The sequence below is a fragment of the Calcarisporiella thermophila genome (assembly GCF_041956535.1).
Source record: "Calcarisporiella thermophila strain CBS 279.70 unplaced genomic scaffold VTP21scaffold_22, whole genome shotgun sequence".
In the NCBI taxonomy this organism is placed as follows: Eukaryota; Fungi; Calcarisporiellomycota; class Calcarisporiellomycetes; order Calcarisporiellales; family Calcarisporiellaceae; genus Calcarisporiella; species Calcarisporiella thermophila.
The window spans coordinates 508,426-534,245 of NW_027192212.1; the positions used below are offsets into that span (position 1 = coordinate 508,426).

At 44.1% G+C, this 25,820-nt stretch overlaps 9 protein-coding genes across 9 annotated transcripts; 6 read left to right on the forward strand and 3 right to left on the reverse strand.

The window, feature by feature from the left end:
- Nucleotides 1-3,662: 3,662 nt before the first annotated feature.
- On the reverse strand, nt 3,663-4,509 carry VTP21DRAFT_5529 (uncharacterized protein; the record flags this gene model as incomplete). The annotated part of the gene is made up of 3 exons (XM_069396060.1): nt 3,663-3,911; nt 4,022-4,126; nt 4,201-4,509. 3 exons carry the CDS (start codon nt 4,507-4,509, stop codon nt 3,663-3,665), a joined length of 663 nt encoding a protein of 220 aa, XP_069248097.1.
- A 1,042-nt stretch (nt 4,510-5,551) lies between these two features.
- Nucleotides 5,552-6,074, forward strand: VTP21DRAFT_5530 (uncharacterized protein; the record flags this gene model as incomplete). The annotated part of the gene is made up of 2 exons (XM_069396062.1): nt 5,552-5,614; nt 5,685-6,074. 2 exons carry the CDS (start codon nt 5,552-5,554, stop codon nt 6,072-6,074), a joined length of 453 nt encoding a protein of 150 aa, XP_069248098.1.
- Nucleotides 6,075-7,255: 1,181 nt separating this feature from the next.
- VTP21DRAFT_5531 (uncharacterized protein) lies at nt 7,256-11,769 on the forward strand (the record flags this gene model as incomplete). Its single annotated transcript, XM_069396063.1, has 6 exons — nt 7,256-8,247; nt 8,350-8,638; nt 8,730-9,797; nt 9,886-10,024; nt 10,106-10,716; nt 10,801-11,769. The coding sequence occupies 6 exons, from the start codon at nt 7,256-7,258 to the stop codon at nt 11,767-11,769; spliced, it is 4,068 nt and encodes a 1,355-aa protein (XP_069248099.1).
- A 741-nt stretch (nt 11,770-12,510) lies between these two features.
- VTP21DRAFT_5532 (uncharacterized protein) lies at nt 12,511-13,528 on the forward strand (the record flags this gene model as incomplete). Its single annotated transcript, XM_069396064.1, has 5 exons — nt 12,511-12,799; nt 12,889-12,977; nt 13,049-13,126; nt 13,191-13,334; nt 13,421-13,528. 5 exons carry the CDS (start codon nt 12,511-12,513, stop codon nt 13,526-13,528), a joined length of 708 nt encoding a protein of 235 aa, XP_069248100.1.
- Nucleotides 13,529-13,702: 174 nt separating this feature from the next.
- On the reverse strand, nt 13,703-14,692 carry VTP21DRAFT_5533 (uncharacterized protein; the record flags this gene model as incomplete). The annotated part of the gene is made up of 1 exon (XM_069396065.1): nt 13,703-14,692. The coding sequence occupies one exon, from the start codon at nt 14,690-14,692 to the stop codon at nt 13,703-13,705; it is 990 nt and encodes a 329-aa protein (XP_069248101.1).
- A 229-nt stretch (nt 14,693-14,921) lies between these two features.
- VTP21DRAFT_5534 (uncharacterized protein) lies at nt 14,922-19,374 on the forward strand (the record flags this gene model as incomplete). Its single annotated transcript, XM_069396066.1, has 10 exons — nt 14,922-15,785; nt 15,852-16,412; nt 16,482-16,691; nt 16,759-16,910; nt 16,973-17,140; nt 17,209-17,326; nt 17,383-17,526; nt 17,590-17,778; nt 17,845-18,435; nt 18,514-19,374. The coding sequence occupies 10 exons, from the start codon at nt 14,922-14,924 to the stop codon at nt 19,372-19,374; spliced, it is 3,858 nt and encodes a 1,285-aa protein (XP_069248102.1).
- A 474-nt stretch (nt 19,375-19,848) lies between these two features.
- On the forward strand, nt 19,849-22,106 carry VTP21DRAFT_5535 (uncharacterized protein; the record flags this gene model as incomplete). The annotated part of the gene is made up of 7 exons (XM_069396067.1): nt 19,849-20,007; nt 20,172-20,600; nt 20,673-20,988; nt 21,052-21,229; nt 21,304-21,463; nt 21,531-21,584; nt 21,657-22,106. 7 exons carry the CDS (start codon nt 19,849-19,851, stop codon nt 22,104-22,106), a joined length of 1,746 nt encoding a protein of 581 aa, XP_069248103.1.
- A 240-nt stretch (nt 22,107-22,346) lies between these two features.
- On the reverse strand, nt 22,347-24,899 carry VTP21DRAFT_5536 (uncharacterized protein; the record flags this gene model as incomplete). The annotated part of the gene is made up of 10 exons (XM_069396068.1): nt 22,347-22,931; nt 22,996-23,114; nt 23,170-23,307; nt 23,374-23,454; nt 23,517-23,599; nt 23,659-23,724; nt 23,790-24,219; nt 24,283-24,325; nt 24,386-24,585; nt 24,722-24,899. The coding sequence occupies 10 exons, from the start codon at nt 24,897-24,899 to the stop codon at nt 22,347-22,349; spliced, it is 1,923 nt and encodes a 640-aa protein (XP_069248104.1).
- A 415-nt stretch (nt 24,900-25,314) lies between these two features.
- VTP21DRAFT_5537 (uncharacterized protein) lies at nt 25,315-25,766 on the forward strand (the record flags this gene model as incomplete). Its single annotated transcript, XM_069396069.1, has 2 exons — nt 25,315-25,646; nt 25,709-25,766. The coding sequence occupies 2 exons, from the start codon at nt 25,315-25,317 to the stop codon at nt 25,764-25,766; spliced, it is 390 nt and encodes a 129-aa protein (XP_069248105.1).
- Between the last annotated feature and the right edge of the window lie 54 nt (nt 25,767-25,820).

Sequence of the window (25,820 nt, forward strand, 5' to 3'; positions counted from 1 at the left end):
TTTTGAGAGTTTTCAATGGCCAATGGCGTGTGAGTACTGAGATTCTCCGCAAAAGGCAAATAATCTACTTGATCGGCCTCTTGAATCTCTGATAAGAGAGTGGGCCAGGCCACCTAATTTAGTAGTACTCAACTCAAGCTTGTTGGATATATCCTGAATACAGTTTGAAGTTATCACATAACACCATAAAAGACGATTTTTAATGAGAGTTTGTGTTAAGCTCTTTCCGAAAAGCAGCGGGCTGAGCCGCCAATAGTTTGCCTGCGGCCAAAATGCGACCAAATGGAGCCACATACACAAGAATAGATTCTAAATCATCCTCCCACCTAGGGCCCCGAATTTCCGCCCCCTCCTGCACCAGTAAAAATCCGTCTATGGGAAATTTGCTACGCCACTCTATTGACAGGATGATTAATTGTTGGAGTATATATATTTGGTGATTTTTCGCGTCGCATTCAGAAAACGTCAACTCATTTTCTATTCCTTTTTTTTAATATCGCTATCTCTAACCTTTTTAAAGCATATCTCTTTTTCTTCAATCCTCCAAACAACAAGATGCCGAATATCTTTGCCACATGCCCTAAAGGACAGAAAGAAACTAGATACGATTGTAATGGCTACACGGTCTCCGTTTCTAATCAGGTTCAAGTTGTCTTGGCTAAAGTTCGTATTGGTGTGCCAGAAGCGAGCTCCACGGGGGCAAAAAATACCCCAGCAAAAGGACAAAGATCAAAGTCCTGAGTCTTGAGTTCACTTCTTGGCTCTTTCCTCCCCTCACTCACTTAGCTAGCACCTCATTGCATTTTTTTCTCTTCTTCTCTTCTCACCCTTCTCTGCATGGTTGATGGGGTGTTTTTCCTAAGCTTACATTACATTTTGTTCTGTATTTCATATACCTCTTTTTTGCATTTCAGAGATACGATTGTAAAAACTCAACCTTTCTGTTTATCAAATAAAATTAATTCCAGACTTTCTACTCCAGGCTTTTCAAATCCCAGCTGTTGAGAGCAGTATAAATAACCTTCCAATTCACCTAGCAATTAAACAATGCCCCGTAGCGGCGGCAAGTATTTTCTCTCACATTTATACCTGAATCTATAATCTGGAGGTGAAAATAGGCCCAGTAGGAGTCGTTGAATATCAATAATATAACATGCCAACGGGGTACGAAGGATGGTTTTAAACTAACAATTTATTAGACGAAAATAAAACAGTTGCTAATTTATTGTGAAAAGCTGAAGCAATTAATTGAAAGTTAAAATACTGAATGAGAACAAATAGATTCAACGAGAAGAAAGCAAATACATGTACTATATCTGAAACTCAATATAGAAAGGACCAACAATAAATAGAAATAAGTCGAGGTGGGTTGAAACGAGGACACAGCTAGATATTCATACGAATGAAAACGCAGAGAACCTGCTTAGACTCCTGGTTCCCGGGCGCTTTGTCCTTTCTCTTTGCCTTTTTCTTGGTGATGAGAGGTGTGACGTCGGCCGTCACCTTATTTGCTCCAGGTTTCTTAAAGGTGAATGGGTTTTTCATAGTCGGATAGCAATTGACAGATGATAACCCCAAACCACCCTCTCCACCAAGTTGCCCCACTTACATACAACTCTAGGTCAAGTTCTCGACTATTTTTCGTGAGTTTACGATTGGTCCAGTGGGTAGTTCAATTTCGGAAATTGCCTCTTGTTGCCTCCAAGTGCCGATCCGAATTTGAAATCTCTACCAAACCAATAGCGGGCCTGGGGTGAACCATGAAAACCTTTGTAGAACAACAGACCAGGCGCTTGAGTTCTGGGAAATAAATTATGATTTATTTTTGAGATGTTTAAGGAGCTTGTTGGGTGCGTTTATATTAGTCACCCCACCTCATAAAATGCCAAATGGGTTTGGCAACCTTCGCCATACAAGTCAACTCTTCTATGACAGACTTTTTGCGTGAAAGTATTGCGGCCGTATGTCAGATGTTCAGCTGGCCAGTAGGAAGGAAGGTAGAAAAGAAAGGTTGGCGATTCGTGTCATTGTAAGCCCTATTTAATACTTACAAAGTCGCGAATTCGCTTGATTTGGTGAGCCAGCCAAGATTTTAGGAGCGCTGGGGGCTGGGCCTTGGTTACCCTCGCCTGGTCAGTATTTTGTTTATAAAAGGACACGAAGTAAACGTTTCATAATCCTCCTAATCCGTTTCCTTCCCGTTCCATTTTCTTCACTAGTTGCCATATTCATCCCTCCTAAGTTGTCTAACAGAGCCTTCCTTCCTGCCCTCAATTACCCATTCAAATCCAACCAATGCCCAATATCTTTGTAACGTGGCCTAGCGGAAAAACTCGTGTCAAATATAACTGCAATGGCTATACTGTCTCTGTATCGACTGAGAAACAGGTAACCAGCTTGATAGTCGGCGGAGATGAGTTGAACGCCAAAGTCAAGGGAACCAGTAATAATAAAAATGGACACCCAAAAATTAAAAGATAATATTCCCTGGCCGCTACCCATTCTTTTCTCAATTTAAATTTTATTATCTGATGCTCGTATATCAATACCCCTTTCAATTACCGTACTTTACTATCTAACTAGTCACTCATACCATATATAATCAAACTACAATATTTCTTGTCATCATCTATCTATCTATCTAAATAAATACTTTTATTTTTTGAGGAATGGCCGATCTCATTATTATTGATTTTTCTCTTTTGCATCAGCATAGCAGCTATACCGTATGTGTGGAAATTGACATGGCTTTAATATAATCCTTTGTCGTATGTTGAACCTTTATAGCCAATATAAGGCCTCAGATCAAGCGCTTGCTTCCAAACCATTTTACTTGATTCAAATCCCTTTCTATTCCAGAGGTCATAACGCATTAGGTATATTGTAATAACTAAATTAGTAATGCTTTTTTTTGGATTTATACTAGTTACCACCTGGAGGGCATAGGGATCTTCTATTCCCTATCTATTGCTGAATTTTAATTGTTTCTTTCTCTCCCCTCCTACATCAATTTTATTCTTAGTTTAAGCATATTTTGTTTGCAAACTAACTTTGTGTATTCGTTTTTCCAAAAGGGACATAAATAGCAAAGTGCACATGAGACCTCAATGATAAAATGAAGTCATTCTGAATTGATGTTTCTGATAACAGCTTTTCGACTTTTATGTGAAACGCTCAAATTGAAGAGGTTCTTGGAGTAGACTATGTCCTCAAGAAGAACTTAAGAACTCTGGATCAAATTGGCAGTCACGACCAAGAAAACTTCCTGTTGTGTGAAAAATTTTAAACGTTTGCCTTCTACTCTGGTAGCATCGAAACAGTGAATTGCCTAGAACAGATGCACAGGCATCTATGATTCTAGTCGCTCCATTGATGTCTTACTCTTAAACTTTTCAAGCAAGAGGTGATATGCGAAAAGTTTGAAGTTATTCATATAGTTGAAAATTATATTTGAATGGGCTGATAGGCAGGGAAATGCGGGTAAAGGAAATAAAGTGAAAATGAAAACAATTATGCCATTAATAAAATCAAATATTGTCCAATGTCACTCAAAAAGTCCTACCTAAATGGAATACAAACAAGAGAGAAATAAAAATAAAGCGGTTGGGTTGAAAAAGAATAAACAACCGCGCTTGTGCACAACAGTGTAAAAGAAAAGATGACTAAAAAAGGGTTTCGAGCAGTGATTTCCTTCGCCCCTGCGCCGGAGATGGGGTAAGCTGCTTCACTTTTGTCACTATGACTGGACATGTGCAGTTGCGCACGAGATAGTCGCTGACACTTCCAAGAAGGCGTTTGAAGGTACCTAACCCTCGAGAGCCAACGATCACAATATCGGCACGGATATCTCGCGACAATTGAAGTAGCTTTTCTCGAGCATCTCCCTTAAGGACGTGTATTTGGGCTGTGACCTATTGTTTGGGGTTGGGTGAGGGGTTAGAACCTCAGGAGAGGAAGCATTGTACCCAAAAAGAAAATAAAAAAGAAGCAGGAAATTGTACTAGCAATCGACCATACATACCCCTTTAGAGTTCAAACGATCTACGACTGGTTTGAGAAGTTCTACAGCCTCCTCACGTTCTTCGACGCTCAGTCTCCTTCCGTATCCTTGGCGCCCCACAGAAGCCTAAAGGACCGTGGGTGATGCGTTGATAAATGTGTTTAACGGAATAAAATAAACCACAGCGCCTGTCAGCTTACCTCCTGTCCAAAATTCACATGCATATAAGTGCTTTCTTGCACGTCCATCACCGTAGCAAGGACTACGTGGTCAGAGTCCGTTAGCACGTTTGCAATGGCCCACTCGACCATCGAGTTGCAATCAGAGCTGTTGTCCCAGCACACAAGGACTCTTCTTCGCGTGTGTGGCTCTTTCCTGCTTGCGGTTGGAGACTGTGGGGGCGTGACCGTGGTCACGACGACCTGCTCCTTATCAGAGAGGAGGGCGGCTGGGTTGATTTCGAGCGGATGGACTGGCTGAGGCACCTGCCTTTGATCCTGAGTATTCATTGTTGTTCGTGGTGAGTGTGCAGTGCAAATGAAGTTTGAAATGCTGGGTCTTATGAATGATAAAGCTGTCAGAAATATTGTTTATTGTTTGTTGAATGCAAGCAGAAACTTCCAGAGAAGCGTCCAAGCAAGAGAATCAAGGTGGGAGAGGGGCGAGGGGGTTGAAAAGGGGAAAGTTCCAGTGTGGAGGAGAAGGATTTTATATCCGAGAATGGGCGTTTGGAAAAAAAGAAAAATGTCTTACATCAAAGTATTTCATTATATTGATACATGTGGTTCGAGAACTCTGTGCTGATTTAGATTAAGCTCTTCAGGGGGCGCCCCTCCTCTTGACCGCTCGCTTCGAATAGGGGCTTGCCCACCTCTGCGTGAACTGAGCGCGATCTCCCAAGTCACGAGAACAACCACCGTAAAACGTGTATAAATTGAATAGAGGGGAGTTATCCCGTTTTTGTGCGGGCCAATCTTGGCTGTGAGAAAAAGCGAGGGAATCCGTCAGGCTGTGCCATGGTCCTGAAACCGGGTGGCTTGGGTCTGCCGGCCGACGTGCGCTCGACACCTAGCCGCTGGGCCTCGCCCACGCGAGTTGAAGATGAATAAAATCGCTCGCACCAAGCACGCTCTTCCAAAAGAGCTTTGTGCCGTACGCCTGGGAATTACACCATCAGGCTGGCCAGCCCCTGCTAACTCCGCCCACGTGCGGAGAGAAACGACTGCGCCATCGGTTGTTGTAAGATGGCACCAATCAGTGCGCAGAACCGGGTCTCAGATGTTTTCTATTCTTTTCTGTTCCTGGAGGCCTTCTGCATTCCTTGTTCTCCCTTCCCGTCCTCTCTCGACCCACCAGGGAATACTGCCGTTGGCCTGATTCCATCGCCTGCAATTGTCTCTAGCTCTCGAAATCGGACAAGCCTTCCTTTCTAGCTTCATAGTTGCGGCCGCCGACAGCATTATTGGACGAGTTCGCTATAACGCTACTCATTCTTGAAACACAAATTCGACTTAAGTACAGCTTGGAATGGTGATAGCGTAAACAATACCCATGGCGCCTACCGTATGGAAAGTGCTTAGCACGAGACGTAAAAAGAAGCAGCAAGATCCAAAGGTAACTTAGTGCCCTTCCCCCCCTGTTGTGCTCTACCTTAAGGATTCTAACGCTTAAATCGGGCTTGTAGTATCTTGAGAAATCCTCTTCATCGCCCAATCTTCATAGTCTTTCTTCACCCTCTGAACCTCTCACGCCCCCGCCAACCCCCACCATCACAAACATAAGATCGCTAGCCTCCACAAAGGATTCTTGGGATGCCTACATGGCCTGCTTAAGCCCCCCAAGCCCCCCAACCTCCCCCTCACCTTCTCCCGCGCTACGGTTTTTCACCCTATCGCATAGGCGAAAAGTCAGACACACGGATTGTGTCAAGGATTTGATGGAAGTCAAGTTTGTTCTCCCCCCTCCTTCGACCATTGGGGATGGTATGGACGTGTGGGAAAAGGTGCAGTTTGGTGTGGGATTTGAAAATGTAATGGAGAGCGAGGTGGCGAGCACCCTCTATCCATCGTCGTAACTATAAAAGTATTTTCTGTAATTTACACTTGATATATATCTTCCACCTAGATCTGGACACTATATACCCCCTTTTCTCTTTTCTTCTCTGAAGCCTTTCTTTTTCTTTTTTCTTCTTTTACTTTTCAACCTCTTTCCCTTCCACCCTCTGTCGCCACCTTTTTATCTAAAATTCCTCTATTTATTTCTTCATTTTTCTTTTCCATAGAATGTATTATATATAAGCTTTTTATTCTTTGTTAGCAAAGTTGGAAATATATCTCTTGAAAGAGCAGTCACCCTGTTCTCTTTGAAATTTTCTCGTATTTCCACCCCACCTGTGCTCTGATTTGTTTACATTCTGTGGCTTTTCTTACGCCGCTTATCACCTCATTTAATTTTCGAGTTCAAGTAGTACTGCGTGGTGCGAAGAAAAACGGATCAGCTAGTGTTGGCCAACACTGGAACGCTTAGAGCGTTCATAAACGGTGCTAATGTATCTCCACTGGAACAAAGGATAACTGCCGACTGTTAGAGCGATATGTTAAAGTAGACCTTGGGGGAGGGGGGGGCACATAAATGGTAGTGACAGGGTTTTGCCAGAAAAGTGATAGCTCATAAGGTCTTCACCTGTACCTTTCCAAAGCTCGCTAGGCCATGGGCAGCGGTTGATACTTTCATCCAGCCAGCACAACCATGCTTACAAGCTCCCAAGCTTTGCACCATTTTATCCGCTTTCACGTCAAAAAAATATTCCTTGGCCCTTTTCCCGAGTCAAGTATCAGAGCAAAAGAAACAATCTGAAATCTATACGGAGGGGTTCCGGGTTGGCAGCCTCTCAAATTTTGGACCGTTTGTACACCAATGAACCGAAAGGCGATCGCTAATTGCCCATGTCTTTTATTATTTTTCTCGGACAGCATCTTTTATCCATATCTTTTTAATAAATAATTTCTGTTTTAAGCTTACTTTCTTCAACTGCTTTGTCCATTTGTTTTCTTTTCCCAAATTCACCATAGACTCTTTTCCTCCTCCTCTAATAATACCGTTCCCACTACTTCACCGCCATTCCCTCCATCTTATCCACCGTCTGGTCCTACCCCCTCCTTCCCTTTCATCCCCTCCTATCTAGATATTTCCTCATTAATATTTATTAGAGTGAAACAATCCTTGGTCCATATTCCATTGACCTAATATTGGAAGATGAACCCAAGCGATCGCTCACCCGATGAACATGCCCTCGATACCAACGATCATGATCTTGAGGCCTCAACTGGCAGAGGTGCAATAGGAGCTAGGCGCCAGCGTTCATTAACCCGGCCGGAACGGCAACGTGTTGACTCGACAAACCCTCGTTTTCACTACATCAATCGAACCATGCACCTCGATGGTAATCCCATCCACGACGGGACAAGCCCAATAGGCGTGGCGCGGAACGGGCCACCTATAAAACGAGGCAAAAGTGTGCTGGGGCGGGAACGCAGTGTGCGAAGAACACAGCGAAAGCGGAAGGACAGCGTAGGCGCTGTGGGCAAACATGCAGGGGGAGAGCGGGCATGCTCCCTCTGGAAAGTGTTCTATTATGCCGTTACATTTTACGCTCCTCCCTTTCTACTCTCGGCATGCGGCAAAAGAACGCCGCCTGTTCAGCGTGCATGGCGTGAGAAAATGGGTCTTATTACCATCATTTTGCTGCTGAGTGCTGCGGTCGGCTTTTTGTCTTTCGGATTCACACAGACGGCATGTACGCATTCAAATCGTGTGCATGCTAGCAAGGTTGGACCTGGAATGATTGTGATTAATGGTGATGCGTATCAACTTGACTCCTTCCAGCATCCCATTACCCCTGAGCTCAATGCCGACACAAACCCATTCCCATTTGCTAACGCAAGTGGCAAGGATATCTCGTTTCTCTTCCAAAATGTCAACAATCATTGCCTGGGTGTGCTCAAGGTTAAACAAGGCGTGCAGTGGAACCAAGACGCAAATGGGAGGGTGCCAAACTATTTTCCCTGTGTGTATTTTGATCGCGAAAACCCTCCAGAGCCAGATCCGCAGGCAAATCCTGAAAGGATCGGATGTCATACCTCTTTCGATGCTCGGATGGCATACTACAAACTGAAGCCGATAGGAGAGCTCTTCTATAGGTGGGAGGAATTGGAAACCCACCGCAAGAATTTCATTGTGTATAACAAGTAAGGCTCTATTTTCCTGTTTATGGCGGGTCACGCATCCTTTCTAGTTGCTTATACACTAATGTTTTACTTTTCTTCAACTTACTCCTCCATCCTCTCCAGTGATGTTCTGAATCTTGACCTGCTGAAGTGGCTCCCACAGGAGATCTTCGACATTCCCCAATTCATGCTTAATCTCACGAATCCTCAACAGACGAGTGTCATGATCGGCAAAGATTCCACTCTCTCCTTCCTCAACTCGAATCAGCGCCAGATCGCCGATTGCTTAAGCGATATCATTCGCGTTGGCGTTATTGAGGCGAAGACAATGGGCTGCCTTGCTTCAGACGTCGTCCTGTATCTCATGTTGGTGGTGATCTTGGGCGTGGTCGTTTCAAAGTTCGTGTTAGCGGTAAGTCTGAGTGTTGATTGTTGTATGAGTTCTCAGAGTGAGATAGGCTTACGGTTTTTTGGACCTTATTTTTTTGTGCATCGGCCCCTAGGTAATCTTTGGATGGTTCCTTTCGTGGCGTCTTGGTTCCTTCAAAAAGGGCTCTCGTGAGGAGCGCCGCAGGCGTGAGGAGGAGATTGAGCAATGGTCGCGCTCCATCAATGACCCTGCAGCCCAAATCCGTCCAAGCAGTCGCGTGGGAAGTACCATTGTGCCCAAATCATCCCGTTATAGCTCGTATGGAATGCGGATGTACGGAGAGAGTATGTCCTCCTTTAAGCCGAATTCGTCGTCCATCGGTTTTGGCGGTGGAAACGCGAGTAGATCGAATAGCTTTTATCTTGGGGGAGAAAGTCCGTGTGCTAGCCCGAGAATGAGTGGGATCTGGGACAACCCCACGAGTCGAGGAAGTACCCCGCCTCAAACACCCCACATGCGTGCGAAAGATAAACTTATAACCTCGCACGATCTCGAAGCAAGCGGCACCCCACCTTCTTCCTCGTGTCCCTTCCCACTCTCCCCTCATGTAGTCCCGCAGCCGCCCCCCGATTTTCAACCACACGGATTCCCGCTGCTGCACACAATGTGTCTCGTGACATGTTACTCGGAGGGTGAAGAGGGCATACGCACCACGCTTGACTCTCTCGCCACCACAGACTACCCTAACAGTCATAAATTGCTCGTAGTCATTGCGGATGGCATGGTGAAGGGTGCAGGAAATGACCTCGCGACGCCCGACATCGTACTTTCCATGATGGAGGACTTGCTCACCCCTGCCGACCAAATTCAAGCCGAGTCTTATGTTGCCATTGCGGATGGAGCAAAGCGCCACAACATGGCCAAGGTGTTTGCCGGGTTCTACAAGTATGACAAACATACGGTTCGCAAATCCAAGCAGCAGCGGGTTCCAATGGTGCTGATTGCAAAATGCGGGACCCCTGAGGAGCAAGATCAAGCTAAACCCGGCAATCGAGGAAAGCGGGACAGTCAGGTGATGCTGATGAACTTTTTACAAAAAGTCATGTTCGATGAACGCATGACGCGGTTTGAATATGAGCTGTTCAATGCCGTCTGGCAAATAGCGGGGGTCAGCGCAGATCACTATGAGATTTTGTTGATGGTGAGTATGGAGCATTTTTGACCTTACAATGTTCAATTTTCATAATCTTGCTCTACCCTTTCCTCTCCTCCAATTTCCACCGTTATAGGTCGACGCTGACACCAAAGTTTTCCCTGATTCCCTGTCACGCATGGTGTCGTGTATGGAGCGAGATCATGAAGTGATGGGATTGTGTGGTGAGACTAAGATCGGAAATAAGACAAGTAGTTGGGTGACCATGATTCAAGGTAAATCAACAAGGGAATAGATCCTACTGAGTGTATGTGTGATAGCTCACGGTATCTCTTCTTATTTTCCTCTTCACGCAGTCTTTGAGTATTATATCTCGCACCATCTCTCCAAGGCCTTCGAATCTGTTTTCGGTGGTGTCACTTGTCTTCCTGGCTGTTTCAGTATGTATCGTATCAAGGCCCCAAAGGGGCCGGATGGTTACTGGGTCCCGATTCTCTCGAACCCGGATATCATCGTCAAATATTCAGAAAATGTCGTCGACACGTTGCATAAAAAGAATTTGCTCCTTCTCGGGGAGGATCGATACCTGACAACACTGATGCTGAGCACTTTTCCAAAGAGGAAGATGATATTCGTGCCGCAGGCCGTGTGCAAAACGGTGGTTCCCGATGAGTTCATGGTGTTGCTCTCGCAGCGGAGAAGATGGATCAATTCCACGGTACACAATTTGATGGAGCTGGTGCTTGTTCGGGATTTGTGCGGCACCTTTTGCTTTTCCATGCAGTTCATCGTGTTCATGGAGTTGATGGGAACCATTGTGTTGCCAGCAGCGATCTGCTTCACACTCTACCTGATCATTGCCACCATCATCAGTCCCCAGTCGATCATTTCCTTGGTTCTCTTAGCGCTGGTGTTGGGTCTACCTGCGGTGCTGATCGTGATGACTTCACGAAAGATCGTCTATGTTGTAAGTATTTCTTGAAATATTCACCGTGTCTCTCAATATCTCATAAGATAAAATCTTTTTTTTTTTCGTTTTTCTTTTCCAAAGGGCTGGATGCTTATTTACCTGATCTCTCTCCCGATTTGGAATTTCGTACTACCTGTCTACGCATTCTGGCATTTCGACGATTTTTCCTGGGGTCAAACCCGCATGGTAGAGGGGGAAAAGAAGGGGGCTGGTCATGGCGAAGGCGAAGGCGAATTCGACTCGAGTAGGATCGTGATGAAGCGATGGGTGGAGTTTGAGCGAGAGCGGCGGGGGTTAAGTGTGGCTGGCGGCGTCATGGGGGTTGGAAACTCATCTAGCGGCACTTCGACACCTGTGCCACCGTCACACCGAATGTTTGGCACCGAGAGGATGGGGAGTTCGATGTCTCTACCGCAATATCATCAGCACCATGTTCTGAGGCGTTCCTTCATTGGGACTGACGAATTCCCGGATTTGCGGGAGGAGCCTTTCAAGCCAGAGATTGGCGGCATTGGTGAGGAGCAGGAGTGGGGTGGCCACTCAATGCAAGGCCAAGCTCACTCCTTGAGCGAGGAAGGAGGAGAGGAGATGCCGATGCTCGAGCTTCCGCCCGCCCCTCCCCCTCACGCTTATTTGGAATCAGGACAGCTGCAGCCGACACCGCAAGAGCTTAAGGCGAGTTCAACCAGCCCATCGCTTAAAACGCATGTAACGGGTACTGAAGGGGAATGCTCTGATGCCGGAACTGCCCACGCAGACAGCGAAACACTTTTATCCGAATCATGGGACTACTCCACTTCGGCACCACCTTCATCACATGTAGCCGCCACGGAAGCGGACATTCCACAGCCTCCCCCCCACATGTATCCATTGCCGCGCCAGGAACACCAGGAATCTCCACCCGGGCTCGCTATTCCAACTGAAATGGATGCAGCGCGCGAGAGACACCATTTGCACTTATTCAATACCCCTCGACCGAATTCGACAAGAATGTCGAGTCAGACTAGCCTCGATCGAGTTAGCGAAGGCACACACCCTTCTCAGCCTTAATTTCATCCCCGCATTTAATTTACTCATGCATCAGTTTATATATATTTATTGATCATTTCTAGTTTCCTTCACTACCACGAGCCATCTTGATTCACCCTCAGGCATACACTTTATTTTTCACTATTCACATCTAGATATACAAAAATTTTTGCTTGTCTGCTTTTTCTTTATTTTTATTTTAGACGGTTTACTCTTTTTTCCATTGCTTAAAATATTTCTATTTCCAAGGCACTGTTATCACAACACTTCCTAGTTAAATCCACTTTGACCCAGTAAATAATATACACTTCAATTAGACAAGCTAGTTGCCTACCAACCTTATGCGGAGCCGAATGAGAAAAATTGGCCTCTGCGCAGGTGAAGCATGAAGAGCCAGGATTGAGGGGCGGATGTCAAGCATGCAGGCACAGAAAGGCAGTGGTATCCCTAGGAAATATCATTTGGTGATGCCTAAATCGCCTCTCTGTAGGATATAACAAACCATGACATGCTTTTGGGAACAAACATTCTGAACAACCCACTGATAACTTACAGTTATAATGATGTATCTTTACCTTCGAGTCCAAATTAGGGAGAATCACTGTGGGATATCTATTAGTACTCAAATCACTCTTCCTCCTACCAAAGGAAATTTGCAACCTTTTCCTGGGCAAGTTTTCCACTTATGGAGGACTGCGCCACATCCACGCGTTTCTCCTACATCTAGGCCACTTTGATAATCATTTACAATCATACTTCATCATGGACCATATCAAGAGCGCTTGGCCTTCGCCGCCGGATTACTACAAGCGCTACACAAATGACGCGATACTTTTGCTCCGCTCTTCCTCTCCATCCGCCTCTCGCTCTTCTCCCACCTCAGAATCCTCCGCAAAGGCATCTGCCATCGATCTCGACTCCTTACGACCTCCTCCGCCGCCTCCCCCCACTGGAAGCTACCAGCTCTTCGGAGCAACATGGCCGGTTGAAGATAAAATATTAGGTCTAAAGGATATGAACGTAAAACAGCTTTACCCAGACGGAGCAATAGGTAATAATGCATTGATTCTTTAGATTTCTTTTAATTCAATTTTCATAGGAAAAATTAGATTGACTTTATGTGCTGTACGTCTTCTGTAGATCGTGTCAAGGAATTAAAAAAGCTCAATCATTCTCTCCTGCTCTGTTTTTTGGAGTTGGTAGATATTTTAATAATGTCCCCTAGCCAGGTAAATGGAAATATTATCTACTGTAGGAGAGAATGTATCTCAACATAGGATTTTTTTTTTGCGCATCTTAGCACAAAGAAAAGATCGATAACATGAATTTGATTCTGATTAACATGTACCATTTATTAAATGAATACCGTCCGCACCAGGCAAGTGGCCTATCTACTTTCCCTGCAATTTAGTGGCCCTAATCTTCTTGGATTGGATGGATAGGCGAGGGAGACGCTCCGAATGATGTTGGAAGACCAGGTGGAGAAAAAGAGAAAGGCCACTGAGGAGGTGAATAGATTGTGCGATGATATTGAGACGACATTGGCTAAAATTACTAGCTCACTACGTGGTGATGACGGAGAAAGTGTAAGCAAAAACCAAGGGCTATATATCCGATGTGATTATTGACTTCTCTACCATTTCCGTAATTTATTTAATATAATTCAAAATAGTCGGTGGAGGAGAAGACTCCCGCAGAGGATGCGATGGTGGTGGAGGCCATGGTCACAGAGGATGAGGGAAAGAAACGGTTGCTAGAGCTAGTGGACCAAATCACATAAAGTTTTTAGATTATTCATTTCCAAGCGTATATTAATGCATACTTAATAATTTTGTAATAAAAAAAAAAGTTAAAAACAGCATGATACAGTTCGGAAGATATCTAATATTACTTGTGATGAGAGCATTCTATTAAATAGTAAGAGAATTCGTATAGTTCTCGGGTGACACCTCCACTAGAAATCGACGAGCAACGGCTCCAATCCTTGTTTTGTATACTCGGCAAGCTCTTCCTCATGATTACCATTTATCATTCGCACCACTTGCTTCCCTAGCGCAATTGCTTCCAAGACCCAACGAACATTGGATGAAAGAATTTCCCCCTTGGCAGGTGCAATTCGAAGCTCCCCAGTTGCTATCGGGAAGAGTATCGGGTTGGTGCTCCGATCAGCGACCACCAGATCTGCTTCTTCAATATGTTTTTTAGCCTTGGATGATACTTCGTTGCTTGCTGTATTCACTAATATAATTTTCCCCAGCACTTTTTCCCCTGTTACCCTCTTGTTAAGAATGGAGCTGGCAGAGGGGATTTCGTCCCGTTGAAAATATTCCATAAGCTGCTCAATAGTTTCCTCATTCAATTCTCTCAACTCCTCTAGAGTCCAAGACTCGCAAAACTTCGACATCCAGCCCATCCGTTTAGACACTGATTCGTGCGATCCGTCTGTCTCTCGCACCCGGGCCCTCAACTGTCCTACTTTGGTGATAGCGTCGCCAAGTCCTAAAGGAAGAGAGGAAGCAATTCGCCGGCGAATAAGCGACGCGAGTTTTGGGCCTTGCCCATCGGTGCTAACTGCTATTTGAAGTGGTCCATCTCGATGAATAGAAGCAAAATAAAAGTCGCACATTGGCGGGATATCAGCGACGTTAACTGGTATTTTCTTTTCCCGACACAAATCGCAGATTCGCTGAGACTCAACGTGGTCATCTATAGCTGTTAAGCACATATCCATGCCGTCTAGATCCGAGTCTTGGAAGGGCCGATCTCGGTAGGTGACTTGCTGTGATGTTATGTAAGCACGCACTTGTTCGTTGAGACCGGACGACGGACAGACAACGGTAATCCTCGCTCCAGCATGAAGTGAATTGGCAATGCGGAGGGAGGCCACTTCGCCACCGCCAACAATGAGGACATTGCGATCTTTAAGGCGCCAAGAAATTAGCATTTACGGTGAGAATTTCTTTTGGCGATCGATTTTTCTTTAGGCCCAAGATAACGTGTGTTTTCGGGAGATAAAGTATGGATGTTGTGGCGGAGTGCCTGATTTTTCTAGAAGACAAGAAAAAGGGGAGAGCCACTAATCGATATTTCCAACTCAGACTGCGCAACCGCTTCATAAAGTTTGCTTATTTTCCTGTGTTTCTCCTCCGTAGTAGGTTTATTATACACATAACATGGCGGACATGCAATCGCGTTTTATGGAGAATGTCGGCCATAGACACGCACCGATCGACCAGCGTTCCCTTTACGACTATGCACTTCGATGCGCCATTCTTACATCATGGGAAGAAATTAAAGCCCCAATCCCAACAGTCGCAGACACTTCTGCATCAACACCGGCAGGGCCAGAAAACAAACATCGCTTCAGCTCACAACTTGGGCTCGACCAAATTCAACGTCTCAGCATGAACTTAACACAACTCGATTTCAACCTCGCCGAGAACAAGGATGTCACTCTAACACGCGATCTGATTAGGGGATTACTACGTCGTATTCAGGCCATCGTCAAGGGAAGAGAAGCATCAATGAACTACAAGGATCCAATTTTTAAAACAGCGCTTTCTCTGTACGAAGAGCCGCTCCGAATGCTCAAACACAATCGAATTCCGCAGTCAGTCGAAGAATTAATTCTTGGTTTCGCTCGTATATCCAAGGTTGAACTTCAAAAAGCCAGTCCCACGGCAATGCAGCAAGGACGAAGAGTTGAAACCTGGCAAGAGAGGTTAAATGAACATACCGCTTTATTTGCAGGGCTCGTGCGGGAAGTACTGACAACAGAATGCCCGAAGGCCTCTGAAGAAATTGTTGGTAGAGTTAACTCATTCATCAGAGCTGGATCGACAAGAAGCCGCCCGCACTCTGCCCTTGGAACTGTTTCAGCATCAGGGAATGGGAGTGGGGTAGCTGCGGGAGTAGGGGATAGAGCCAAAGAGCTGATAGATGTTCCACTCATTAAACATGTGCAATCGCTATTCCAGGTGCCCAACAGAGAACATTCTGAAAAAGTGCGGAAACTAAGTCTCATATGTTCCGAAAAGGTAGAGAAACCTTTAGACTGGTTGAATTCATGTTAATTAAACGCTTTTTTACCTTTTGCTCTTTAGGCAGCACTCGACGACATTATGAGGTGTATTGACTATTTTCAACAGGGGGGCTCGTTTCCTTACACGCGCCGAGATTTCGTCAATGAATCGGCGTACAAAACGTGGCGAAACCGCGAAATGCAGCAGCTAAATGGTCTTTCCAAGGCCCTCCAGCTTAAGCAGCTCAATTCCATAAAATCCCCGCAAGATCTTCAGCTCGCCGTTGCCAACCAATCTCAATCTACTTCGCCTCCATCAGGGTCGGCATTCACTTTTGTTCCCTCCGACCCAAGGGGGTATTTCCGCTTCCTTGTCAATTTTTGCCTCGAATATGAGCTACAGATGCGCGGACCAGAGGATCTCATTAAGGGAAAAGTATTTTCTCCACTGAATGATACGCTGATGCGGGAATGTGTTGTGCGATGGAGGCTGTCTCCTTATTATCGAACGGTCTTGCTCTTGGAACTGATTATAAGTAGATATAACGGGGGGCAGTTGGCATTCGATCATGTTAAGGATGCATTCACAGGACTCCTCAGAGTTTTAAAGGAAATAGAAGTGACTGAGTGGGCAGTCAATGATGTATGTTACACTTTCTTTAAGCTATTATATTCCTTAGCTCACAGTATATTAAATATTTCTCATCGTTAGAGGGGCCACCTATTACGGGTGCTCGAAACCCTGAACAGATCCCTGGTTGAACAACTAGGACATGCATTGAGCGAGTATTATGCAATCAATCCGGAGTGGATACATGAACTTGATCGATTTATTGAACGTGTGTACGAAATACCTATTTTCCAAGCCGAGTATTCTGATCCGTCCATTTTCTTCAATAACGAGTTGCTATCGAACCTTGAAGTATTTACATGTCTCGCTTACTGATGTTGTGCTTTTTAAGTTGACTTTTACTTTTTTTTTTGGATAGGCCGCTGCCGTAAAAAGATATCACGATATCAATGCAAAAATCGCAAAAGCGGGATGTGGGAATGAGATTGAGGAACTGGAGCTGCTCTCGGACCGCTTGACAAACGAATACCAGATATTGGCAAAACGTTTCCCTCAGCCGATCACGCATGGGTATGTTTGCCAGCATAGTCGTGTTTTGGTTTCTACGTACTGACGTTGTTTTGTTTTCAAAGAAATATATCAATCCCAAGTATCGTAATGGGACGGCAAATGGTGTTATTTATATTACAGATGGAAAATTTGGCGCATTTGTCCGGAGAGGATATTCCAACAGACCTGGTGTTTGACCTCTACCAGAAAGTACTATTACTTAGAGACATATATCAAGCGAATTGTCCCGGGTAAGCTGAAGAACTTTTAAGGCAGGTTTTTTACACTACTTGTGCTGACATTTTGCTTGATATTCAAGTATGGAAGGAGCACAATTCAAGCTTGAACCCTGGTTTTATCCTTATGTGAAGCAATATCTACTGACCACGGACGAAAAAACTAAGGAATGGGTGCAGAATGCTATAAATCAGGACAACGTCAGTTTGACTATTGTTTCGTAATTTGATTATTATATATTGACTTTATATATTAGTTCAAGCCGGTGAGCGAAAACGTGGACCATTCATCGTCTGTCGTGGACCTTTTCGACTCATTCAATCAGGCGGTGGACTTTATTCAGAGGCTACAATGGCCGAATGAATTGCAGCTCGCGCGATTTATGACCCAACTTTCAAAGGTATATAGTTAGACTGCTTTCATGCGCCGTAAAGTTTGTAGTATTAAACGAACAATGCATTAGACAATATGCCGCTCCATCGATCGATATTGTGAGAGCATGGAGCATCTCTTCTTCGAGGAGATGATGCAATATCCCGCAGACAAGGTGGAAAAGCGGCGCGGGTCGAGCCAAGGACTGTGGTTTACACGCGCAAAGAATAAAAATGGATCAGGGGGTCGTACGGGCGACGCATTTAATTTTACTTTAGAGGTATGGCCAGAGGGCAATATTATGTGCTGAAACTAAAATATTAATACAGGAACTCTTTGATTTTAGTCCTGTGTCAAGCTCAACAATATAGAAGCCACCCGTATCCGACTTGATCAACTCTATCAGCTCATGGATGTGGATTCTGTCGCCTCGCTTCTACAATCAAATGGGCCCCCTGTCCCATCCAAAGATACGGTCTCACCTATGGGACGTCATCTTTTTTCAATTAAAATTGTCGCCGCAGAAGATATCAAACCTATGGACAAAAATGGTCTATCAGATCCTTATGTTGTTCTCCGCATCAATGACAGCGTAGTTGCGCGAACCCGTACTATCTATGAAACTCTCAATCCAAGATGGGATCAGACCTTCGATTTGTCCGTGGATGGGGTGGGCAATTTGATAGTTGAAGTGTGGGATGAGGATATTGTTGGAAAGAATGAGATTGCAGGCAAAGGGCTCCTTGTATTGGGACCGGATAATCGGTTTAGCGATTTTCAGGTGCACGAAATTAGCCTGCCGCTAGATACGCAGGGCAAAATTTTGTTGAGGGTTAGCATGGAGGGGGAGAGGGACGAGATATTGTTTTGGTTTGGCAAGGCGTTCAGGAGGTTGAAGCGGACCGAGACTGATATGGCTTCTTACATTGTCGAAAAGGTTCCATATCTCTAAATGGACTTGGTGTTAATTCGATATTCTAACTTTTAACTGATCTTCCCTTTTGTCTTTTACTAGATGTCCAGTGTTATCAACTCGTGTCTCTCGCGCTCTACCATTTCGAAGCTGGTCAAGCCCGAGAAGCGTCTCTCCATCTTTTCCTCCAAAAACTCCGCCTCCTCCGCCTCCTTTTCCTCATCCCTTGCAGACATATCCATTGCAGAATGCGAGGCTGCACTCAACCCTCTTGTTGAATATTTCGAGCGAAACCTTAAGACTCTAAACGATTCGCTCTCGATGAACATGATGACGCTTGTGCTAATCAGACTTTGGAAAGAGGTACTTGCGCGACTAGAAGGATTACTTATCCCGCCTCTTGCAGATACTTCTTCGGGAATGCGCCTCTTAGGAGACACCGAGGTTGTGGTTGTAATCAAATGGTTAGAACTATTGAAGTTGTACTTCAATGGTGGAGAGGAAGGAAATGCAGTCCCTATTGAGCGACTTGAAACCACGAAGTATCGAGATCTAATCCAAATCCCTCAGTACTATGATCGTGACCCGGAAACGTTGATGACCGACTATATACGATTAACACAGGTGCAAGGGGGGCGGAGACAGGCTATTCAGCGCCAGAAATCCGTCGCAATGAGCCACAATCTGGGCTCAATAAGAAAAAGAAAAATGGAACGCCGACATATAGCGGAGGAAGCAGGAATGAACCCCGAGGTTGTGCTGAGGATTTTGAGAATGCATGCGAGTGGGAACAAGCGGGTGAAGGAGTTTTTGAGGGAGCAGATGGCACTGAGAAATAAAAACATGCGTTTGGAGGGCGAAAGCATGGTCGCGCTGCCAACGGAGGATATGGGTATAGGGCCTACTTCAGCGGGACGCCGAGACTTACCACCTCTTCCAACTAGCATGGCAGTAAGTTATTGACAACTCATTTCATTTGTGTTCTCCTCTTTTATAATGGACTTTATGCATTCAATCATTTTTACCACACTATTGTTTAATATATCTCTCCCTTAGTATTTATTTAACCGTGCCGTTTGTTATTTTCTTCTGTTTCCCCCCCAAATTATATTCTTTCATTGAAATTCGAGCTTGTATGCAAAAATTAGTGCTACCAAAAATTGGTGAAATCAGCGTGAGATTCAGAATTCAGATCAAATCCAAGACTCCAATTCTCTTATTGTTCTTAGCATTTCTTTTAAGATCTACCGACCAAAGCCAAATAAGCTAAAATCGGGCATGGCGTCAATGACATCTTTGTCATCCATGCTCTTTATATTCATTGCACTCCTTTTTGGAGTAATACCAAGCGTAAATGCCTTTTATCTACCTGGGATGAAGCCCACAGATTACCAAAGAGGCGATCCTGTAGAGTTAATGGTGAACGCGCTCACACCAATGACTGGCTCACAAGATCAATATCTCTCCAGCGTTATTTCTTATGATTACTACCACGAGCAATTTCATTTTTGTAAACCAGAGGGGGGGCCGGTGCAGCAACCCGAAAGTCTTGGAAGTATTTTATTTGGGGATAGAATTTTCAATTCACCTTTCAAGGTATGTACTTGGCAGTTGATACATTTTTAAGGAGAATCTAGATTTGGAAGATGTGAAAGCAAGCAATTTTTTTTTGGGGGGGGAGGGGGGGAGGAAATGTGAGGGGAAAGACATCTGTCGAGAAAATTTTAATTGATTATCTTAACTTATGATGCATTTAATAGCTAAACATGCTTGAAGACCGTGTGTGTCAAATTCTTTGCACAGAAAAGATTGACAAGTATGATGCCCAATTTATCAACGATCGGATTCGTGAAAACTATAATCTCAATTGGCTTGTTGATGGGCTACCTGCTGGACAGCTATATAAAGACAAGACTACCGATGCGGATTTCTACAGTATTGGATTTAAACTCGGTGAAATCCAAGATCAGCACGGCAAGAGGGTACCGCAATTTTCCAACCATTATGATATTACCATCCAGTACCACACAAAGGATAAGCACAACTATCGAGTGGTGGGAGTGTTGGTTTATCCAAGGTCCTTCGATAATAAAGGTTCGCCTCGACCCACCTGTAGCAAGGAGCCGCCTTTGATATTGGATGAAAATGCAGAGAATACTGTCACATACACTTACAGCATCAAATGGGAGGTAAGCTTGTGAAATTTTCTTCTTCCCGCCTTTTCATTTAAACTAGATGTCACCTTTATATTCAATTTTTAGGAGACCGATATTCCTTGGGCCACCCGCTGGGATAATTATCTGTACATTTCCGACTCCAAAATTCATTGGTTCTCCTTGGTGAACTCGATACTTGTTGTCTTGTTCCTTACGGGCATGGTCGCAATGATCCTTTTGCGTGCACTTCATAAAGATATCGCGAGATATAATTCTGAAGAGGTGCACGAAGATGTGCAAGAAGATTTCGGATGGAAGTTGGTTCATGGAGATGTATTCCGCCCACCACAACGGGTTATGCTACTCTCCGTGCTCTTAGGAACTGGAGCACAACTATTTTGCATGACGACTGTTACTTTGGGTAGGCAGTATATACTTGTTTTAAATTTTTTTTTTTGGAATACTGGACACATATTCATTTTAGTGCTTGCCGCCCTTGGTTTCCTCTCACCTTCCAACCGTGGTCTGCTCACCACGATAATGATCATCCTATATCTTTTCTTGTCAATAGTCGCAGGTTATGTCTCTGCAGTGATCTATAAGATGTTAGGAGGTGAGAAGTGGCGCCAAAATGTAATCCTCACATCCACACTCTTCCCAGGGTAAATTTGATAACTCGAATCAATATGCTGAGCATAAATTGCTAATTGTTCCCATTATTGACATGCATATATAGAACGGTATTTGGAATCATGATTCTGCTGAACTTTTTCCTCATGTATGTCAAATCTTCGGGTGCAGTGCCTTTCGGAACGATGATTGCAGTCATCGGGCTGTGGTTCTTGATTGCAATGCCCCTATGTTTAGTCGGAGCATATCTTGGTTTTAAGCGAAAGGTACGAATCCTGTTTAATGAGCAATTTAACGCTGAAAGCAAATATTCACGCTCTGTGTTTTTGTTAGCGAATTGAGCAACCCGTCCGCACTAATCAAATCCCTCGTCAAATTCCTGACCAAGTATGTCGGGGTTTTTTTTTTTGACCTTGATATTGGGGAGTTTCTAACTGCTTAATTTTTTAATCCAACTAGGTTGCTTATCTACGCCCTATCCCTTCGATGCTAATGGGCGGTGTCCTTCCATTCGGTGCCATTTTTATTGAGCTCTACTTTATTCTCAATAGCATCTGGTTCCATCGAATTTATTACGTGTTCGGCTTCCTCTTCATTGTGTTTGGCATCTTAATCTTAACGTGCTCTGAAGTGACTGTGCTTTTGTGCTACTTCCACCTCTGCGCGGAGGACTACAGGTGGTGGTGGCGCGCATTCCTTACCAGCGGCGCAAGTGCCATCTACGTAATGCTCTATGCGACCCTATACTACTTCAGCAAGTTGAGCATCGACTCTTTCTCCAGCACCGTGCTCTACTTTGGATGGAGTTTCATCATGAGCCTTTTCTTCTTTGTTCTAACCGGAACAATCGGGTTCTTTGCATGCTTCGGGTTTGTTAGAAAGATCTACTCGAGCATCAAGATCGACTAAAATTGCTATTTTTAAATTGTTATTTGGATGTGAAGTTTCTAGTAAATTTCTCTTTTTCCTTTTTTCCAAAAAGCTCCTTATTGAAATAGGAATAAATGGTTGCCATTCTAGCTGGCTACTTATTTTACAGCTTTTTATCCTGATCAAAAGGGTGGATATTGTCGACAAAGCCGATTCATGCTCACGAAAATAAATAGATATATATATTACAGAATTGAGAAAATGGAAAAAAATTCGGATTTAATATCCGTATTTATCATTCAGAGCCGTCTTCCCATCTCCTTTTTGCCCTTTAGGCGGTTCCCACGTCGCATCTACAACCTCCTCATCCAAAACGGACTGTGGTAGCTTCGAAAGTTCTTCGCGCTCCTGTCGTTCCCGTTCCTCATATTCCTCAAGCGATAACTTGACCCGTTTTTTTGGAGCAGGCTCTGTAGACTCCTGGGGAGGTTGGGGATACTGGGATTGGGAAGGTTTGGCTGCTGGGCGTTTCTTGTTTGTCGATATGGGCTCAGAAGGTGAAGATGAAGGAGGAGCAAGGTTTGGAGCTGGGGCAGGACCATGTTTTTCTTCGACCATAAGCTTTGTCTCTCGCGGTAATTGCTCTTCTTTGAGTTTGTTTTCCGTTGCTTGTAGGGCAGGGGCTGGTGATTTTGAAGTGCTTGACGTTAAAGCTTTTGAAATGGGTTGTTTCTCATCCCCTACTTTTGTGGCTACATGTTTATTTCCCGAGTCCTTCACCGAAGTGGCTTCTGATATGGACCCCATGGCAGGCATATTCACTGGTTTAGCAATTTCGATCAATTTATCCAGTCTTTTTGCTTCCTATGAGTTCGAATGATTTAAATTCATCCATGAATTAGAAAGATATAAAATGTATCCTGTTTACCTTGGTTAGTCCTTGAAGTTCCCGCTGTAAAGAAAATTTGGATGCGCGGGTTTTTTCTTTGTCGAGATGCTGGAAATAGGAGTCGAGATCGTCTTCTTTGTAACTTGGTACAGTCTCTTCTGTAGTAATATGGGTAAGCATGGCTAATAGTAAGTCAATAGAATGTATTTTTACCCTCTTCTTCTATCGCTTTGATCCGAGCCTTTAGCTCTTCCATTTTTTGTGTGAGCTCTTCCCGTTTTTCTGTAAGAGTTTCAAACGTCTCCACTGTACTGGTCTTATTCTCCGCCTTCTTCGCTCTTGCTTTCTCGGCTAGATAAAATAATTCAAATTTAGCGATTGAGTAGGAATGTTAGTATGAAGTAACGAATATAAAACCTTTCTCAGTGCGATCATAAAAACTATCGTTTTCCTCATCCTCATCCTCGTCATCCATGAGACGTTTCATCCGATTTTTTGCTTTGATAAAAGAAGAGTGAAAATTTGTTCATCATTCCATGTATTACAATGAAAGAAATTACCTGATTCCGAAACGGTATTTCTTAATAACCCTCGACTATCCAATTTAATGCACGCGTCCAATGCAGCTGCTCTCTCAGCATCCCTAGAGCATACAGCTTAAGTCTTATTAGAAGTATACAATCTGACTTCATATCAATATACCTTTTTTTATCGCTCTGACCTGTGGCAATTATAGGTCCGTAATGATCTTCAGTCGGTAGTTGGATTCTAATAATACACCCAAACTTAGGTATACGGGGAGAAGCATAGAGAGAAAATAAGTTGAATCAAACCTTGCAGTGTAAGTTCGTGATACACCTTGCTTTTCCTCTTCATACTCAAACTCCAAGTCATATCCCCGATTTTCCAGCCAGTGCTTCAAAGCCTTCTTCGGGTCTTTGTGATAATAAGCATTTTCATCTACCTTCATATCTTCTGGAAGTTCTCCAAAATCAGGTTCCTCTACCGCATCCTCTTGCATTCCCCAGGTCACACCATCACTTTCTCTTACAGGCGCTTCCATTCGAGCTCGTGCAAGCATTTCTTCTCGCTCAGCAACCTCAGCAGCTTCGGCCTCGGGAGATTGAAGAATATAGAGACGTGTACTCTCACCAAAACGAAGTTGATCCCCTACGCGAAGTCGAATATAATTACGAGGTTGAACAGGCCTTTTGTTGATATATGTCCCATGACTGCTCTGAAGATCATACAGAAAGACCTTTCCTAAAATAAGATAGTTAACAATAAGGTTTTGGCAGCTTTAACGATGAAGAGTAAACAGTGTACCCTCTTTCGAAAACTGTATAATGGCATGATATCGAGACACGGACTATAAGATTGAAATTATTGGTATTAATATTGAAATAGCCTGATTCAAATTGGATCTTACTGGATGCTCCATTGGTATGTCACAAATTGGTAACCTCCCGACAATAAGAAACTCCTTACTTAATAAATCAAGTTCTTCAATAACAATTCCTCCCTTGAGTATTTCGAAACTGTAATGCGAAATGGGTTGGGCACTCCAGTCAGGCTTTACATAATCAAGAGGGGGAATGGCAGGCACCTTGTGTTGAACTGCAATTGATTCTGAAATTATTGCCACCAAAGATTAGGTTAATAATTTACCAAGAAAATAGCAAAAGCAGCACAAGGGGGAAAAGAAAAGAGTTTAAATAGATATAATTCAAGGTATCTGGCAAATTAGTGTGAAGACTTATATTACCTTGTTCGAAGCTGTTCTCAGCTACAATCGGAGGATTCTGTTGCGATTTCGAATCTGATTCTGAAAGATCGGAGCGTGAATCGTGAACAAGGGAAGTAATTCTGTCTCTCTCTGCATTTGGAAGAGATGCCGGCCCCTCAGGCGCTTTTTTCTTGGGAGCTGGAACGGCGAATGTCATTATTAAATTGCTGCCGATTTTGTGTGCTTAGAAACGCGAACTTGGAATTAATCAAGTATCGAGGGCGCAGCTCTGTGACGTTTGCATAAGTTTCTGAATTTCTGAAATTTTTCAATGAGCAAAAAATAAGTGCATCTCCGTAGGAATCTTGTTCTTTCTCTTCGCAACTGGGCCTACTTGAGAAGGTAAGGAAGGCATATTTTGATACAAAAAGCCTGGGGCACATTGAAAATCAGGATGGATGGAATAAAGAATAATGGATGGGGAAAGATAGCTTTGGTTAGATGGATAGTTGCAAGGGGAGTGGGAAGGGAGGAGAATCTTTACCATCCATTGTGCTTCGCGCAAAACTCTTTTTTACATTGAATTTATTTTTACTAATTCCCTCCCTTCCTCTTTTATCCAGTAGCATACCATGCAAATCTTCGTGAAAACGCTCACCGGTAAGACCATCACTCTCGAGGTAGAGTCTTCGGACACTATCGAGACGGTCAAGCAGAAGATCCAGGACAAGGAAGGCATCCCGCCCGACCAGCAGCGTCTGATCTTCGCAGGCAAGCAGCTTGAGGATGGTCGTACCCTCTCAGACTACAACATCCAGAAGGAGTCAACCCTCCACTTGGTGTTGCGCCTTCGTGGTGGTATCATCGAGCCTTCCCTCCGTGCCCTTGCTCAATCGTACAACTGCGAGAGGATGATCTGCCGCAAGTGCTATGCTCGCCTCCCTGCTCGTGCCACTAACTGCCGGTAAGCTTCTTCATCCCTCGTTATCTCTGCATCATACTAATGCTCTACTCCTGTACTTTTAGCAAGAAGAAATGTGGTCACTCCAACCAGCTCCGCCCTAAGAAGAAGCCCAAGAAATAATTGAATCTCTCTCTTGTATTTTCCTTGGGGTTGAAAATAAACATATCTTTTATA